General features: G+C 37.4%; 1 protein-coding gene across 1 annotated transcript in view; it reads right to left on the bottom strand.

Moving 5' to 3' along the window:
* Positions 1-3,453: 3,453 nt before the first annotated feature.
* The window catches only part of grik3 (glutamate ionotropic receptor kainate type subunit 3), a 159,325-nt gene continuing 144,115 nt past the window's right edge, over positions 3,454-18,663 (bottom strand). Inside the window, exons 14-16 of the mRNA XM_020710304.2 lie at positions 8,579-8,804; positions 8,083-8,333; positions 3,454-7,372 (exon numbers count right to left, since the gene is read on the bottom strand). Coding sequence (XP_020565963.1) covers positions 7,178-7,372; positions 8,083-8,333; positions 8,579-8,804 — 672 coding nt within the window. The 3' untranslated portion in view covers positions 3,454-7,177. The remainder of the gene's footprint in view (positions 7,373-8,082; positions 8,334-8,578; positions 8,805-18,663) is intronic.

Below are 18,663 nucleotides of genomic sequence, written 5' to 3'. Positions count from 1 at the left end.
CTACCAGCTATTGGCCATCATTTTTACACCGTCAAGGAATAAAAAAGGATGAGATACAGCCCGCAAATGTTAAGACACAAAAACTCCTCACCTTACATGGAGGGTTCCGTCTCAAAATCCAACATCCTGACTGTCTGCAAGGACTGAGGTCAACGACTAGTCTGCATGGCCGCCACTATCCAGGATGAAACATCCAAGATCATAAGTCATCAAATACAAGGCCCCAACTGACACTGTACTCAGTGCTGAAAGACATCAGCACTTAGTACATCAGAAGATCACCATACTGTAGAAAAACAAGCTTCAACACGAGATGTACCACCAGACCATAACTCAAGTGGCTGATATCAAGAAGTCCTACCATTGCTATAAAGGGCCGGTCGACAGGACAACACAGAAGCTCTCATCCTGACAGCACAGGAACAAGCTCTTTAGCACCGGAACGATATAGGCTCAGATCTACCACACCAGAAAAATCTAGGCTGTGCAAAGAATTCTCTTAAACAAGATAACACATAACTGCAGGGTGTAAGATAAAATGACAGAAATAGTGCACAGAAACATGTCTGCAGAACATGGACTGAAATCCCAAAGTCAAAGTAGGAAAACACCTCTGAAAGTGCTAGAGAATGAGAGAGCAACTATTCTGTGGGACTTCCAGATACCAACGGGCAAGGCTGGTAATGGCGAACAAACCAAACATTCTAGCTGTGGTGTTGGATATGGCAATTCCAAGTGATGGTAACAACAAGAAGGACCATGAGAAACTGGGGAAATACCAGGGACTCTGGGTAAAACTGAAGAAAGCTTGGAAAGTGAAGGTAACAGTGGTGCCCGTGGTAATCAGTGCACTGAGGGTGGTAATCCCCAAACTGGATAAGAGGCTACAGAAGATCAGAAAAATTGCAGGAACAGCAAAGATACTACGCAGGACTCTCAACCTCCCCAGCTACTGATAGAGGACCCAAGCTTGGAGGAGAAACCAAGAGTGAAGTGTGAGAAGACAATTTATATGTGTGTGCATGTGGTTCATAATCTTCATCTTCGTTTTTTAGTCAATTTGAAGGTCCATAGATAAAAACATGTATTGTCCTATATTGTAATTTATTGTGCAATGTTGTGATTTCCACATCATTTCTAAAAAGAAAAACTGCACTCGTCATCTTTTTATGCCACAACTCAGTTGTTTTTCCATCATTCCTATTTTTTTCTGTTCTAAATCCCCCACCCCCACCCCCCAACTGTCCTGACATATTTGATGTGCTTTAACTTCTCTGTCTAAATCTGGCTGCCTCCCATCTTCCCTCAATCTCTTTCATTCTCTTTTACATACTCCCTGTGCTCTCCTAGTGCCCCGGTCAGTCCGTTGGGATTAATGGATAGTGAATGATAATAAATCTCCCCATTAGGCGGAAGGTCCCTGTCCATCGTTCATTATCCACCTGCTGCTCCTCAACGCCGTGGTCTGAGGTTGCCTTGCTCCACGCACATCTGGTACTGTAACTGGGAAGGTTAATTTGTATTCCAGATGATGGGCTACTTTATATTAAGTTACATTCTCTTTCAAGTATGACCCTAAATAAAATTTAAGATTATTTATTTTTCTTTGCCGGTTTTTACTACTTTGTAGTGGCACTCATTAAAGACACAAATAAGACGGAAAGCTTTTTGTAAAACAAGTTTTCACCCATATAATTTTGCACAATTTTTTGTGTTGTGATTGTTGTAAAATGTGATAACTTAAAAAGCTGGTACAGAAATAGAATATTAAGGAAATATTTAAATCACTCCAACACAGAGGTTGACAGAATGTTTTCCTTTATCTCTTTATTAAACTCACACTTTTGCATGGCTAAATATCTTTAAGCAGCAACTTTCTCATCATTTCAACGGTTTTATCTTGCGGTGAGCAGAATGAAGTTTGTTATGCTTTGTTCTCTCTGAGTCACGGTTGAGGGGAAAGACTTGAATATCAATTTTGCATAAAAGGCACTTGGCTAAACTTACTTTGTGACACAGTCTGTGTTCTGGTTGACTAAAACTCATAAAATAATATTTAAGTATCTTTTTTCCAATTACATAAATTGACCTAAATGAATAATAAATTAATTGGTGACTTGTACAAATATTATTTTCTAAAAATAAATATCATTTTCAATCCATATTTTTAAAACTAAATTTTTTAAATGTCAAAAAAAGTTATATTTATTGATATAAATGTGATTATGTGAAAGTGTTTTTTTTTTATTTAAAATCATTGAAAGTGTCAAAGTGAATGTAATTACTTGCCATACTTTGGGTTATAGGGGGAAGAATCACTTATGGTATTAAACTTGAGTGTATTCTTTGGTTAGGCTTGGTCATGTCATTACAAACGTGAACTTAAATAGTCAGTCAAATCATTGTTTACAGTTGTGTAAATATAGTATGAAAAAATATATTGGAGAAGTACCTATTGTTTATTTTTAGTAACATAAAAGTAGTTTTTTACAATATTAGGCTCCTACTCATTCTGATGTACAAGTTACAATCAACAAAAATGTTTGGAGAAAAAAAAAACTTTATTTGTTGAGCACAAGTTTTTATCAAACTCCTTGTTGAAGCTGTGCAAAATCGAGAATATAGTCATCTTTACTTTAAAAAAAGGAAAAATAAAAGTAAAAGAATCATTCTTCTGTCTGTTGAGAAGCAGACTCAGCTTCAGGTTAACGGGACCGTTCGAGCAAGGAGGAGTTTGTAACTTTGCGGATACAGATAAGACCCTTTTCTGTTTTAGCACGACCTAGCTTGTCCCACCACACAAAGCATAAAGCATCCATAAAGACATGGTTGGATGAGTTTGGTTTAGAAGAATTTTAATTGACCCCACAGAGGCATGACCTCAACTGCATCGAACACCTTTGAATGACATGGGATGAAAACCTTAGGCTTGCAATTCTACTTGACCTGATCGGAAGAATCCTCCAAAGAACCACACATTTGCACAGAAACACTCCAAAATGTAATAGAAACTTTTCCAACAGGAGTTTTTAATGGAAAAAAGAGGGCTGATTTAATGTTGGAGTCCCTGTAACAGACATTACAAGTTTTCTATCTGTAAATTGTCTATTTTACATACCGTCTTCTAATGATGCACGGCAAAACTTAACTTTTAATAACTTTACTTTTTCTGAAAATAAGTAATAATGGAAATTCTAAACAGCCAATATAAAAAGGAGGTTCTTACCTTTTAAGAAGAGCCGTCCCTATGACCTTATTTAAAATCTAATCAACTTTTTGTAATTGAGATATTGCTGGAAAGTCTTTAATGCAATAATTATAGCTATTAATGAAATTAAAAAGTCAGTCTTATCTTGGGAAAAAGTTGCAAAACTTACAACCTTGCATGTCATGTCGCCAGGATAAAACTGTCTAACTAAAACTGCAATTACAACACCAAAAAAAAGAAAAAAGGATTGTTTGTGTTTTTTTATTTAAATCTTCTTATAATCCATACAGCAAACTGTACAATTGAATTATTCACAGTGTGTTAAAAAGAAAATTTTGCTTTTCTATAGCACTTAGTTCATTTCCCACCATGATGTATTCAGATGTTTGTTATTCTAATGTCTTAACACATACAATTACTATGAAAACAAAACACCCCCATCCCTCCCACCTTTTTCTTTTTTTTTTTTTACAAAAACTTACAAAAACTATATTTATAGAAATCCTGCATGTCCACAAAGAAAACCCTGGTTGGAACCAACAATTTATTATATTGTTTGAGTTTTTCTACCCAATGATAGATGCTTTAGCAACACAAAAATAAACAAAGAAAAACAAAAAGCATGTAAAGAAAATCAAAATTAATTGTACACATTGCTCATGGAACACAGTTAATGTAGCTTACATTTTGTGTTACTTGTTTTACATTTCATACAATTTTGTGTAAAAATGACGTTGTTATTCACATAGATTAAAAAAAGGTGCACATTTTCCTGCACCAAACAGAAGAGCTAAATCAGAAAATCTCTCAAAACTCAAGCTGAACTGAATTTGTCTGTAAGATTTTCAGTGACTTTTTCAAAACATCATGTAGGTGTACTACAGTCTTGAATCACCTGTATGGAAAAATGCACATCAGGGTAACACTGACATAGTAATACCACACACCAGTACCAGTCATACTTTAGGCCAAGTTGTAATTGGGATTTTTATGAAGAGCAAAGGTCCACAGACACAAGATAAAACTACTCTAAGATAGTCTTCCCTCAACTTGTAGGGAAGCTCAGCATTTCCATTTTATCTTCACTTTGTAAAAATATAGTAGCCATCAAAAAAGGAGATATACATACATTTTTCTATCTGGATTAGGGTAATTAACTATGATATAATTTGTTTTTATTAAATAAACAGGATTTGGGAAAATGAATCGTGGAGAAAGTGAAGAAGTAGGTTAAAGTGACCTTTCTAAAGAAATAAATAACATTTGTGGGGGAAAAAACATTTAAAACTGTAGAAATTTAGCAAAATACATTTTATTCTGCTGATTTTATCTATATACTCTACTTTGCAGAAGGGGATTGATAAACAATTATACAGTGAAGCTCTACCAAACCAACGCTAAGTTTTACAGATCCGAGTTCACTTGAGTTATAGATATTTACTATCAATTTTTTACTTCACTATTTTTCTGTCTCTGAGAATCTACAACATAACCCTCACAGAGGTTTGCTGTTTTTTGAGCTCCTGAGCAACAGCAGCTCACAGATTTCTCGAACCGTCAAGCATAGAACTTAACTAGAAACCAAAGTCAACGAGAACACAAAACTGTCAACCGTTTTGGTTTTGTTTACCACAGCCGGATCCACTCAAGACAAACCTAGATTTCCACAGTCACCATCAGGTAGTTAAATAAAAACAACATTGTAACTTTTGAATCTTGAAAAGTTTTTCCTCTGCTCCCAACATAATCACATTTCCACCTTAAATTTAGTAAAATGCAAAACAACCATTACACTGATCAAACTAATATATGACATTCAGTGGTCATGTGGCCACACAAGGACAAATTTTTTTTTTTTCTTTCTAGATAAGAGCATCTCAACTTGAATATGCAGTGAAATGTTCATGTTTTTTTTCTTTTAAAGATGCCTAATCTTGCCAGTTCTGCCCAGTCAGCGCACGCAGGTGTTTTAGATGCACTGACGATCTACAGTTTCATGAAAGGTCAGTATGAGATCTTAAAATACTCAGAAATGAAAAGAAAACTAAATTTATTTTTAAACTGCAGTGTTTTTTCTTGATTTAAATGGATACATCTTTACAAATAGATGTTTAAATCTCTAAATGTTAGCTTAGTCTTGAATTTTTAAGTATGTTAGTTGGCAAAGCAAATGAGTCATGATGTCACAAATGTGTCAAATTGACACATCCCAAACCTGCTTGGCAAGATGTTTTTGAAAATGAAACATTTAAAGATGCATCTGCATGTTGGCATGGGAAAGTGATTTTACCCAGTGAGCAATTAATATTGCTCCTCGTGTGTGCGTTCTCTTCATGAACTTCTGACCCGTGGAGGCCTCAAACTCACATCTGTTGAAGGGGATGTGAGGTTGCACACTGATTGGACAGCTGCAGGCTTCTGTTTTAATAAGCAGATCAAAGACAGCCCTGGCGCTGATGGTGCATGAAACATTATTCCTTGTTGCCAAGCAGGAAATTACCATGCACAAGTCCAAATGTTGCTTGAGCCAACAGATTTGAATCACACATCATGGATCACCAAAACAAGGGCCACTGTGTTTTGCTTTGAATTATTTTTTTTTATTTTTATTTTTTAAGAACAATTGGATCTGATAAATGGTTAACAGCTGGTTAGCTGTGTGCCAGTAATGGATGAAATCACTCTTTTCCTGTTAGGTTTAGTGTTTGCCATGACATCAATGTCAGTCAAAATGGTAGAGTGAGAGCAGCTTTTGTCAAAGAAACCTTGGAAAAGAACAAAGACATGGACACTGACTTGTCCCTTCAATAACATTTCACGAGCTTACAGAAAGGCTTATCTTTATGGTTATCTTTATGAATTTTCTTTTAAGATTATTTTTTTCTTAAAACCAGAAAACAACATCATTAGTTTAGATACAAATCCCTGTAGACAAAAAAACAACAAAAAAAACCTATTAGGTCTTCGAATGAACCAACTGAGTCCCTTAAAACACTCAGATTTACTCTTTACAGGATAAAAGGTGGGTTCTGAAACAAACTAAAGTAACAGTCCTGGTCCATACTGCTCTGATCTTTTTTTTCTGATGAATGGTCAGATCTTTGGCAATTAATATTTAAAATGAGTGAAATTCAGTTATGTACAACGTAATCTGATAAGAAAGAAAGGTGAATTCATAATACTGTCCAGTAGTCAATGATCAAATCTTGTGTTTTTAATATACAGTACATGTCTCGTCAATCCACTTTGCATCAGTAGTAATGGTTGCTTTTGTGTAACAATATAGCTAAGTACAGATCACATATTTAAAAGAAGGGGAATAAAAAAATCAAAGCTGATGCTTGCTGTAGGTTCTACCAATCACAAAACCCCAGATAGTAAATTTCTACAGCTTGATTCTGTCGACCAGTCAAGCCTACACAACTTTGAGGTAAAACTACTTTCCGCTGCCAAAGGCCTTTCATAAGTGTTTAAATCAACAAGATAAAAGGTATCATGTTTTAATTTACTGTATGAAAAAGCAGATTTTCAACAAAAACTCTCTTGTGGTCCTAAAATTCTATCACTTATTGCCTTTCTCCACAACGCCATTCTTCTTGCTTATGACCAAAACATTTATTTTTATTAGATGAAGATCCCTTGATCTATTTTTTTTTCTATTGTTTTTTCTATTTGAGTTGCGCACGTAAACATCAGACTTGAAACTGATTCATTTCGGTGGATCTTTTTCAGTAAAGGATTTTTCCCCATAAAATTATTTTAAATCCTTGTAGTTTGGATTACAATGTTGACTTTGTCACACCTGCGTAGCTGATGCTGCCATTTTGAGTTGCCCGTGTTTTGTTAGTGTCCCTATGTCACTGTGGTTAATGGTGTATCTGGTGATCCCGTCTATGCCATTGTCTCTGGGCTCTGGCACCGCCCCCGACACATTGCTCAGGAGGCTTTTGCCCTGCGGGGAGCATATTGTCATGGGAACACAGGAGTCATCCCAGTGCTGCAGCTCATGTTGTCCTTTCCTGGGAGTCGTCGGTCGTTGTAGGCGTGCATGTTTATCACTGCATCCGTCTTCACCATGACCGGAGGCTGGGGCTTGTGTTTCACCCGTCTCTCGCAGGTGAACGACAGTCTGATCTCGTCCACCATGGCGCTGCACAAAGACCTCTGGGCGAAAAGGGAGGATGCGGGGGAGAGGAGTGAGAAGGAGAAGAGGGGAAAGGGATGGGGGGTAAATGCCTTAGCTTTAAATTGTTCTGACAGCAGAGAGTGTCGGCAGTCTAAAGAACACAAAATGGATTTAGAACATTCATGTTGTGTTAATGCCAGTGTGTGTACATGTGGCTGTCAGCAATGTCAGATTGCAATACTGCCAAATAGTGTGCACATGCCCCATTATTGCTGCTGTGTCAAAGAGAGGGTAGAGGTTTATTGCGTCAGCATGCATGCAACTACTCACACCGTGACTCAAAAACATCTGTGATTTCTTTTAGAAACAGGTTTTTAAAATTTTGCCATCTCCGATGACTAATCTGGGAATAATTCTATGTGCTCCAATTTGCAATTATGTCTGTAAAAATAAGTAAATGTTTGGTGTTATGGCCAAGTGCTCGGAGGGATTAGCCAACGAAAGGCATGCAAATCCTTTTAGAACACGTTTGAACTAAAAGCCATGAAAGCAGCATAGTTTAGAGGCTGTTTAATAATTTTTGTGACAAAATTGTCATGGTTGCCAGCTTCTCTGCTATAGTGGAGGGTAAAATAAACTCAAATTCGAGCCCAATTAATTTAATATCATTTTCACATCTTTTAAGCTTAAGGAAGAAAGGGCAAATAGAATTAGGGACATACTCAAAGTGATCTGTGGGGATGTATACCTGCTCACGTTCTGCAGTCTTCCTCAGTTTGTAGATGAATTCAGCCATTGCCACAAACACAGACAGCACCAGGCCAGATGCCAGCACAATGAATAAACCACCCAGGTTCTGGATACCCATGGGGCCTGTCTCGCGACGCTCTTCATCCAAGCAGCTGCTCCCACTCCACCACTTCTCCTTCAGCATGTGTAGGCGCCCATCCTCCAAGATGCTTAGTATTGCTATGGTGATTTTGTCCCTGTAAGGGGAGCCTGCAAGCGACATAAGGCACATTTAACTTGGGAAGAAATGCCAGCTGGACTGTGTGATAATAAGGTACATAAACACGTTGTGTCATACTGTCTGACTAGCAGCTACATGTTTTGTGACGCTGCTGCATCTAAAAGCAATTACTCCAGCTTATCTTTCAAAAAACAAATACATAACTAAGAAAAAACAATGGATGAATTTTTTATAAGTCTCTCTGATTTTTCCTGCAATAATTCCCATGTCTTACCAATGGGAGTGCCAATGCCATAGCCTTTGCTGTCGATAATCCCTCCCACCTGAGTCAGATTACAGTTTCTCCTGGTGATGTAATCAATAGTGGTGGACTCTGTAATGAGGGCATAGTCTGACTTCAGCACTCTCTGGATCCCATCCTCAATTGACTTCACCAGTGACGTCCGTGGCCTGCTGCTCATGAAGGCCCACATCTTCTCAAATGTGGAAACTCTTGATTTCTGTGAGGAACGGAAAGAGCCAGTTAAATAAAAAGTCACTTTATGCCAGTTTTTTTTTTTTACTATCTCCCTTGCTGCAGGCAAGGGAAAAGCAGTAGGAAAAAAAAACCCAAAAGCTTTTATTAGTACAAGAAAAGGTTAAACCTGAACAGAATAACTTTCAAATGTTATAGCCTTGGGTATTATGGGTGGAAATACCTTTACCCGTGAAATTCAACTTGTTTTTCTGTCGGTGACTTTTCCCCTTTTTGAATGCTTTTCGAATGCTTGAAAATGTCAGAGATTACATAGATGATGTTTGTTAATATGAAGCACTTAAAGACACACCTTATTTAGCCGGGTGCCAACTAGATTTTAATGATTACTGCTTCAGATCTCCATTGTTAAAGGATTCAAGGATGGTAAATTGAAGTTTGACGCACATCTCTTCTCCTAAGTGTTAGTGAAGCAGCTATAATAGAATGGCATTCGATTAGTCTTGCATGGGTCTATGTGGTATTTCATGCAATTTTCTGTGAGGTCACATTTATGCCATGCCTAATCCTTGATAATTACTGTCTAAGGACTATAAGCCATTTCAAATTTTGAGGGATGCTACACTAAAAAGCCCTTTGTTACCGTTAGGTCCAGTAAAAGTACTGTCCCAGCTTCACAGAACTGAGATGTGAAAGTCTGATATTAACATTTATTGAGATCGTTACAATAAAAATGACATATAGCCTTCTTATAAATTATTTTGACCAAAAAAATGTGTCTTGTCTTTTCAAGTTCGTTTTCTCTAAAATGTGACTTTCAGGTCTTTCTGCAAAAAGCTTCAAATAAATGTATTTTTACAAACACCTTAATGTATTTTAGAAAACTGGGTTTGAATCCCTCCTCCACTTTTTTATATGTTCTTGTAAAAACAACATCACTGAAGCAGGAATACCACTTATTGGTTGAATGCTGTAAAGCATTCAACCCTTTGTTTTCCTGTTTCTCTTTATTTATTGGTTGAATGCTGTAAAGCATTCAACCCTTTGTTTTCCTATTATTTATTTATTTATTTATGGTATCTTCCGCCGTTTTTTGGCACCTAACTCCTCCTACAGTTTTTATCCAATTTTAACCATTAAGGCCCGTACACACCGGGACGAATATTCGCCAGGCGTTATTCGCCAGCGTTTTTCGCCACGTTTTTTGTGTTCACACCCAGGCGATTTTCGCTGACGATGAGTGGAGTAAACATGCAATTTCATTCCCTGACATTAGATGGCGCTTAATGTAAAACAGAAATACTCCTGTACACAAGGTGGCGCTGCGCAACATTACGCTTCTTAAAGTCGCTTTTCACTCAGAAGAAGAGAGCAAGTATTTACACGCTTGTCAGAATCAAACAAAGAAAACATGAATATTTCAAGCACCAGTAGCTCCAACTGTTGCTTGGTTCGGGGATATTTTAGAATGTCCGTCATTATTGCTTCGCGGCTGTGTGTAGACGCTACTTGGCGTCTATCTTCTTCGCTGGTATGTGTGCTCAGCAAGGCAGTTTTGTGTTTGAGCGCCCCCAAGTTGTGTTTTACTGTAACTTCAGAAGCTCCAGACACGTGAGCAAAAGCGCCATTCTCATTGGTCGAGTAGATTTCGACGCGACGCGTCGAAAAAAAAAAACGAACCCGAGGCGTTTTTTTTTTTTGACGCTTTAACGCGTGGCGTTTTTTCGCGTCGGTGTGCACACTCTTGTTGGTGCCCTTTGTTTAGTCACGAGGCGTTAAACGTCGGCGAAAATCGCCGGCGAAATTCGTCCCGGTGTGAACAGGCCTTTAGACTATTAAAACGTTCAGCTCTTTCAGCTTATTCCAGCTATGACTTTTGGTTTTTCAAATCCTTGTACTTTTTAAGATATTCCAGGTTTTCCGGGAATTCTTGCCCTATTAAAATACATTGGGAAGTTATGGCGCAAGAGGTTCCTGGTTCGACACCCGGTTCGGACCCTTAAATTTTTTTTTACCATTTTACTTTTAAAATGTTGAGCTCTTTCAACTTATTACAGTTATTACTTTTGTTCATTCAAATCATTGAACTTTTTAAGATATTCCAGGATTTTCCAGGATTTCTGCTCCATTAAAATAAATTGGGAATCCTTGTGTTTAACTTCTTTTACACTTTTTCACCTATTTTACTTTTGGTCTTTCAAATACTTGTACTTTTCCAGATATTCCAGGTTGTCCAGGATTTTTTCCCCCATAGAAATACATAGGAAACCCCCCCCACCACCCCCTGCAGAAGCTCGCCGGTTCAAGACCCGGCTCATCAGCTTTTACAAAAATATATATATTTTTAGTTTGCTTTTCTTTTTAATTTTATTTATTGTCAACTTTGATTATTTCTTAATTTAAACCTTTTCCCCCCCACAAATTATCACCGTTTAGACCAGGGGTCGGGAACCCTCGCGATCCATAACTGGCTCTTTTGATGGCCACATGATCTGGGTCGTAGACAAAGGGTTTCTCCGGAGCGTTTCACCGGAGCGTGTCAGCGTGTTCTGTCGGTCGAGTTGTAAGAACGAGATGTCGAGACCTGCTCAGTTAACAAGATCCATCATTTATTTTCTTCTTCCGTTTTGGAATGACAGTCTATAATAACACCACACAGCGGTGACTGTGTCGCCGGCGACAAGCGGAGCTGGCAAGCCAACAAAAGTGGCAAGAAATGAAAAAGCTGACACGCAGACCACTTGATCGTCAAAACTTGAAACGCGCTTCCTGTCACACTGACGGCTGATTTGACACCGCAGATCCGAATGAGAGCTACTTTGTCTGCAGTTTTCTTGTGACCCACATTATTTCAAGAGAGGATCATGCGGTGCGAAGCGATGCCCTCCTGTACCGCGCGATCCGAGGCACGGGGCTTTTCGCAGGGCATCCGCGGCGGATCGCGCGGTGCCGGCGGCTTTCCACCGCTTAACGCGCTGCAAAAAGCCCCACGCCGCTGATCGCTTTCACTCCGCAATGAAAGGCTGGGTGTTTGCATGGCGTTACCGCTCGGCAGCCCCCGGTCCTCTCTTAAAATAATGTGGGTCACAACAGAACTGCGGTCAAGCCAGCCATCATTCACATACCACACACTGCAGCGTATGAGTATTGCTGTACTGACAATGTTTGGCTCTACGTCTGCACGTGAGCAGTATTTCTCACATCTAAAGAACATTAAGACTAACCTACGATCACGTTTAACGGGTGGAAGTCTCAACACCTGCATGAACCTTAAACTCACCATGTAGGTATGGTGTCAAATTAATGCCTAAACTATTTGGCATTAAAACTGTAAAACCAGGAATCAAAACCCCAAATCTGCGAATCAAATTCTGAAATCGTCTTTTGAGTTGAGCTTTTATTACGGATGAACCAGATTACAAGACCATGAGCAAAACCATGCAGCACCAGAAGTCGCATAAGAAATACTTATCATTAATAGCAACAGCATCACAATCATATTAAGAAATAATCCACAGATGTTTTGTACTTTAAAATTGTTGAAATTACATAAAATTCACACATTCACTTAAACATATTGTATGGCTCTCATGTAATTACATTTAAAAATGTATGGTGTTCATGGCTCTCTCAGCCAAAAAGAATCCCGACCTAAAGAGCCTAAGGAGCCTAAATAAAAGAGTTTGTTCGTCATCATTTTTTTGTCCATTCAGCCCTGTTTTGAGCTAATTCAGCTTTCATTCAGCAGTACAGCATTCAACCCTGCATTTTCTTCTGGAAATGCAGACTTTCTAGTTGGTTGAATGCTGTAAAGCATTCAACCCTTTGTTTTCCTGTTTCTCTTTATTTCTTTATTATTTACACTATCTTCCGCCGTTTTTTGACACTTAACTACTTCTACAATTTTTAACCTATTTTAACCATTCAACTTTTAAAATGTTCAGCTCCTTCAGCTTATTCCAGCTATGACTTTTGGTTTTTCAAATCCTTGTACTTTTTAAGATATTCCAGTTTTTCCGGGAATTTTTGCCCTATTAAAATGCATTGGGAACTTATGGTACATGAGGTTCGCGGTTCGACACCCGGTTCGGACGCTTCAAAATTTTCTACCTTTCAACTTTGAAAATATTCAAATCTTTCAACTTATTACAGTTATTACTTTTGGTCATTCAAATCATTGAACTTTTTAAGATGTTCCAGGATTTTTTGCTCCATTAAAATACATAGGGAATCACTGTGCTTAACCTCTTTTACAGGTTTTCACCTATTTTAACCATTTTACTTTTAAAATGTTGATCTCTTTCAGCTCAGTTCATCCATTTCTTTTACAAATTAAGCTTTCTTTCAGCAATACAGCATTCAACCCTGCATTTTCTTCTGGAAATGCAGCTCCTTCTAGTTGGTTGAATGCTGTAAAGCATTCAACCCTTTGTTTTCCTGTTTCTCTTTATTTATTATTATTATTATTTATACTATCTTCCGCCGTTTTTTGACACTTAACTACTTCTACAATTTTTAACCGATTTTTACCATTCAACTTTTAAAATGTTCAGCTCTTTCAGCTTATTATTGGTATGACTTTTGGTTTTTCAAATCCTTTTACTTTTAAAGATATTCCAGTTTTTCCGGGAATTTTTGCCCTATTAAAATGCATTGGGAAGTTATGGTGCCCGAGGCGCCCGGTTCGACACCCGGTTCGGACGCTTCAAAATTTTCTTACAACCAACTTTTAAAATGTTCAACTCTTTCAACTTATTACAGTTATTACTTTTGGTCATTCAAATCATTGAACTTTTTAAGATATTCCAGGATTTTCCAGGATTTATTGCTCCATTAAAATACATAGAGAATCCTTGTGCTAAACTTCTTTTACAGGTTTTTACTTACTTTAACTATTGTATGAAACAGTTCAGCTCATTCCTTTCCTTCAAATCTTCAAATTTCCATTAATTCAGCCATTTTTTCAATAATTTCAGGCCTTGTTTAACTCCTTTTACAATTTTTTTACCTCCAAAATTTTTTTTACCACCACTTTTGGTCCTTCAAATCCTTCGACATTTCAAAAGTGAAGGCTCATGGGAAAGTGTTGATTCCCAAACCATGAGTTAGGTGGCTGTTACGAGAAGTGACTATGATGTTTTTGCACCACATAAATTAGTGGTTTAATGAAAATATAATGCTGTATCATTCAGCTAGCTAGATGATGATCAATGTATCTCTCCATTATACATGGATGTGTGTGCAAAACCGCATGTCACATGCATAGTTGAGAGAATTGGTCTTGACGCTTTGCATTTGCCAGAATGTCTCCTGCTGCAGGACGTGGCTACACTTTTACTGTCAAATGATTAGTGCTTTGGATTACAACATCAAGGTTTGAAGTCATTATGGGATGGAGACTGTTTGGCATTCTCCATCCCATAATGTTTGGTACACGACAAGCCTTATTTATTTATACCGGCTGCATTGTATTGTAACTGAAGTGTTAGCTCAGTGGCTAAGGGGGATGGTTTATCATACTGAGGTTCTGAGTTCAATTCCGGCATTTGACTTTTTCTTTATGGTTTTTTACCTTGCCTTTCTTGATAAAATTCAGTTCCACTCACTTAAATATATTTCGTTTCATGGAAGAATTTTCTTTCAGGTGGTGTTACTCATAAGTTTTGACTTATTATCCTTTAACTTTTAGGGATTTTCCAGGATTTTCCAGGACAGTTCAGCCATTTCATCAGCAAGTTCAGCTTTCATTAAGCAGTACAGCATTCAATCTTTGACAACCTTTGATTCTTCCAACCCTTACAACTTCCACACAATTTTAGCTAGAGACACCATTCAAACGTTAAAATGATCAGAGCAGCTTAAAGCACACACACAAACACTCGATGTATGTTATTTTCCTCCTCGTAGCTGGAAGCTGCAGTTCAAACATGTGCTCCAGCCATCTTGTGAACAAACGTCAGGACCCCGGCCTTAGCCCCGCCCACGGCCACTAAGGCTCATGGGAAGTGTTGATTCCCACACCATGAGTTAGGTGGCTGTTACGAGAAGTGACTATCATGTTTTTGCACCACATAAGTTAGTGGTTTAATGAAAATAAAATACTGTATCATTCAGCTAGCTAGCTGATGATCAATACATTTCTCCATTTTACATGGATGTGTGTGCAAAGACTAATGGCACATGCATAGTTGATTGAAGTGATCTAATGGCTCAGCATTTGCCTGAATGTCTCCTGCTGCAGGACGTGACTCTACTTTTACTGTCAAATGATTGGTGCTGTGGATTACAACATCAAGATTTGAAGTCATTATGGGATGGAGACTGTTTGGTAGCCATATTGTGTTTGTCAAATCTGAAGCCTTTGTTTCTTTAAAAGAATATAACTTCAACATACTTGTAGCTAGAGACACCGTTTAAACATTAAAATGATCACAAGGCTTTGGACTATTAAATACGTTTAGAAATCATTATGGGATGTCGACACAACCTACTGTTGGTGGCCTTTTTATGACAAAATCTGAAGCAAATATTGCAATAAACTTAATCCATGGCTGGAACTGAACAGATTGAAATTCACTGGATCTGGACATATAAGGAATGTGGGCGTGGTTAGCCAACAAACTTCGTTGCTAAGGACGTCCAAAGTTTTACTTTTTCCGATTTGTCTGAAACTGACGTCGATTTGTTCGTCATCCCATGCCGACCCAAACGTAAAATGGTTGCTATGGAGATAAAATTAATAGAAAAGCCGCCATTTTGAAAAAAGTGGATTTTCTTTCAACTTAGAACATGTAGCTTTTACCAATATGATACTCTTAAACAATGTGTTTTTTTGATTCAGTTGATGATGCTGATGCTAGCACTTTTAGCCATTTTAGCATCATCTTCAAAATTTCAACAGTACATCCACTTTTTCAACAATTTCAGCTTTCATGCTTAACTCCGTCTACAAATTTTGACCTGTTTTGGTCATTCTACTTTTACAATGTTCACCTTTGACTTTTGGTCCTTTAATTTTTCACAATATTCCAGGATTTTCCAGGACATTTCAGCCATTTTTTCAACAATTTTTTAGCTTTCATGCTTAACTCCTTCTACAATGTTTGACCTATTTTAGACATTCTACTTTTACAATGTTCAGCTTTTTCATCATATTTCTGCTTTCATTCAGCAATACAGCATTCAACCCTGCATTTTCTTCTGGAAATGCAGCTCCTTCTAGTTGGTTGAATGCTGTAAAGCATTCAACCCTTTGTTTTCCTGTTTCTCTTTATTTATTATTATTATTATAGTATCTTCCGCCGTTTTTTGGCGTTTAACTACTTCTACAATTTTTAACCTATTTTAACCATTCAACTTTTAAAATGTTCAGCTCTTTTACCTTTTTTCTGCTATGACTTTTGGTTTTTCTAGTCCTTATACTTTTTAAGATATTCCAGGTTTTCCGTGAATTTTTGCCCTATTAAAATACATTGGAAAGTTATGGTGCAAGAGGTACCCGGTTCGACACCCGGTTCGGACGCTTGAAATTTTTTTACCATTCAACTAATAACATTTTTAACTCTTTGAACTTATTACAGTTATTACTTTTGGACCTTCAAATCATTGATTTTTTTAAGATATTTCAGGATTTTCCAGGATTTTTGCTCCATTAAAATACATAGGGAATTCTTGTGCTTAACCTTTTTTACAGGTTTTCACCTTTTTTAACCATTTTACTTTTAAAATGTTGAGCTTTTTCAGCTCAGTTCAGCAATTTCTTTTACAAATTAAGCTTTCTTTCAGCAATACAGCATTCAACCCTGCATTTTCTTCTGGAAATGCAGCTCCTTCTAGTTGGTTGAATGCTGTAAAGCATTCAACCCTTTGTTTTCCTGTTTCTCTTTATTTATTATTTATACTATCTTCCGCCGTTTTTTGACACTTAACTCCTTCCACAATTTTTAACCGATTTTTACCATTCAACTTTTAAAATGTTCAGCTCTTTCAGCTCATTATTGCTATGACTTTTGGTACTTCTACTCCTTGTACTTTTTAAGATATTCCAGTTTTTCCGGGAATTTTTGCCCTATTAAAATGCATTGGGAAGTTATGGTGCACGAGGCGCCCTGTTCGACACCTGGTTTGGACCCTTAAAATTTTCTTCCAACCAACTTTTAAAATGTTCAACTCTTTCAACTTATTACAGTTATTACTTTTGGTCATTCAAATCATTGAACTTTTTAAGATATTCCAGGATTTTTGCTCCATTAAAATGCATAGGGAATTCTTGTGCTTAACCTCTTTTACAGGTTTTTACCCTTTTTAACCATTTTACTTTTAAAATTTTGAGCTCTTTCAGCTCAGTTCAGCCATGTCTTTAACAAATTAAACTTTCTTCTAGCAATACAGCATTGAATCCTGTATTTTCTTCTGGAAATGCATCTCCTTCTACAATATTTTTACCTCCACAATTTTTTTACCATCAATTTTGGTCATTCAAATCCTTTTACTTTTCAAAAGGGAAAACTTTTGTTCGTTTTTCCACGTAAAATACGAACTGTGGCATGAAACCGTTTCAACTCGGCTTCGCCCACTGGAACTGTACACGACAAGCCTTATTTATTTATACCGGCTGCATTGTATTGTAACTAAAGTGTTAGCTCAGTGGCTAAGGTGAACGGTTTATCATACTGAGGTTCTGAGTTCGATTCTGGCATTCGACTTTTTCTGCATGGTTTTTTACCTTGCCTTTCTTGATGAGATTCAGTTCCACTCACTTAAATATATTTCGTTACATGGAAGAATTTTCTTTCAGGTGGTATTACTCATAAGTTTTGACTTTTTATCCTTTAACTTTTAAGGATTTTCCAGGATTTTCCAGGACAGTTCAGCCATTTCATCAGCAAGTTCAGCTTTCATTAAGCAGTACTGCATTCAATCTTTGACAACCTTTGATTCTTCCAACCCTTACAACTTCCACACAATTTTAGCTAGAGACACCATTCAAACGTTAAAATGATCAGAGCAGCTTAAAGCACACACACAAACAGTGGGAGCAAATCTAAGTTAGTTTTGATGTATTTTTTATTTTCCTCCTCGTAGCTGGAAGCTGCAGTTCAAACATGTGCTCCAGCCATCTTGTGAACAAACGTCAGGACCCTGGCCTTAGCCCCGCCCACGGCCGCTAAGGCTCATGGGAAGTGTTGATTCCCACACCATGAGTTAGGCGGCTGTTACGAGAAGTGACTATCATGTTGTTACTCCACATATGTTTCTGGTTAAATGACAATATAATGCTGTGTCATTCAGCTAGCTAGCTGATGATCAATATGTCTCTCCACTTTACATTGATGACTGTGCTATGATTGATGATACATGCACAGTTGGGGAATTTAATCATGTGACACAGAATTGTACATGGTGCCCCCTACTGGATGAAATTACTGTATGTCTACTTTAGTTTTAAATGATCAATGCATTAGACTGTACCATCAAGGTTTGAAATCATTAAGAGATAGGGAGGGTTTGGCAGCCGTTTTGTGTTTTCAAATTTGATACCTTTGTTGCTTTTAACTTTCCTACCTTTGACATGCCTTTAGCTAGAAACACCGTTCAAACATTAAACTGCTCATAAGACTTTGTATTTCAATATAAGTTTTGAAATTATTATGGGATGGCAACACCAACTACGGTTTTGCTGCCATTTTGTGCCTAAATGTGAGGCGATTTTAAACTGTTTTTTTAAACCTATTTTAACCATTTTAACTGTTGCTATGTTAAGATCTTTCAGCCTAATCCTTTCAGCTATTACTTTTGGTCTTTCAAATCCTTGAACCTTTCAAGGTTTTCCAGGATTTTCCAAGATTTTTCCTCCATTAAAATACATTGAGAATCCTTGAAAA

This window comes from Oryzias latipes, chromosome 16 (genome assembly GCF_002234675.1).
Source record: "Oryzias latipes chromosome 16, ASM223467v1".
Lineage (NCBI taxonomy): Eukaryota > Metazoa > Chordata > Actinopteri > Beloniformes > Adrianichthyidae > Oryzias > Oryzias latipes.
Note: the sequence above shows the minus strand (reverse complement) of the source record. Positions and strands in the feature narration are given on the sequence as shown.